The following is a 479-nucleotide window of genomic DNA, read 5'->3' as shown; positions in this document are numbered from 1 at the left end:
TGGTTAAGCTTCATTATCCTCTCCACCACCTCGGATATAGACCAGTCTTTCTGAAACCTCTCGCCCTCGACCCTCAAACGGTACCGTTTCGTGAGGTCGGACTTCCGGATACCAGAGATTCTGGTGGATAACTTGTGGGTCCCGGCGTCGTAGTCGACTTGGGCCACCTTCTTCTCTTTGAAGGGATCTGGATTCTTGGGCTTGGAGCAATGAACGGTCGAAGTACGGGTTTTCGCAGGACCGTAGGCTTTTGGGGATGGGGTGAAAAAAGGAGGGTGATGGTGTACGGTGGCCATCAGGGCTCTCGCGGAGGTTATGAAGATAAGACACGGCACCGCGCCTTCAGCTCCGATTACCGTTGGAAACTATTTATTGTAGTAAAAAGCGTTGTTGCTTCATGTCGTTTTATCACCAAAAAGCGCTATTTTACCATAGTTTGTGTGTCATGCACCAAAGTTATTGTAACATATATGTCAAGA

General features: G+C 48.6%; 1 protein-coding gene across 1 annotated transcript in view; it reads right to left on the bottom strand.

Annotated features, from left to right (window-relative positions):
• Positions 1–428, bottom strand: part of LOC105159826 (pentatricopeptide repeat-containing protein At2g41720) — a gene marked incomplete in the record, with an annotated part of 8336 nt that extends 7908 nt beyond the window's left edge. Inside the window, 1 exon segment of the mRNA XM_011077028.2 lies at positions 1–428. Within this exon segment, the coding sequence (XP_011075330.1) occupies positions 1–296 (296 nt within the window).

The sequence above is a fragment of the Sesamum indicum genome, linkage group LG4, assembly GCF_000512975.1.
Source record: "Sesamum indicum cultivar Zhongzhi No. 13 linkage group LG4, S_indicum_v1.0, whole genome shotgun sequence".
NCBI lineage: Eukaryota > Viridiplantae > Streptophyta > Magnoliopsida > Lamiales > Pedaliaceae > Sesamum > Sesamum indicum.
The sequence above is the reverse complement of the archived record's forward strand: the minus strand, read 5'-3'. Positions and strand labels throughout refer to the sequence as shown.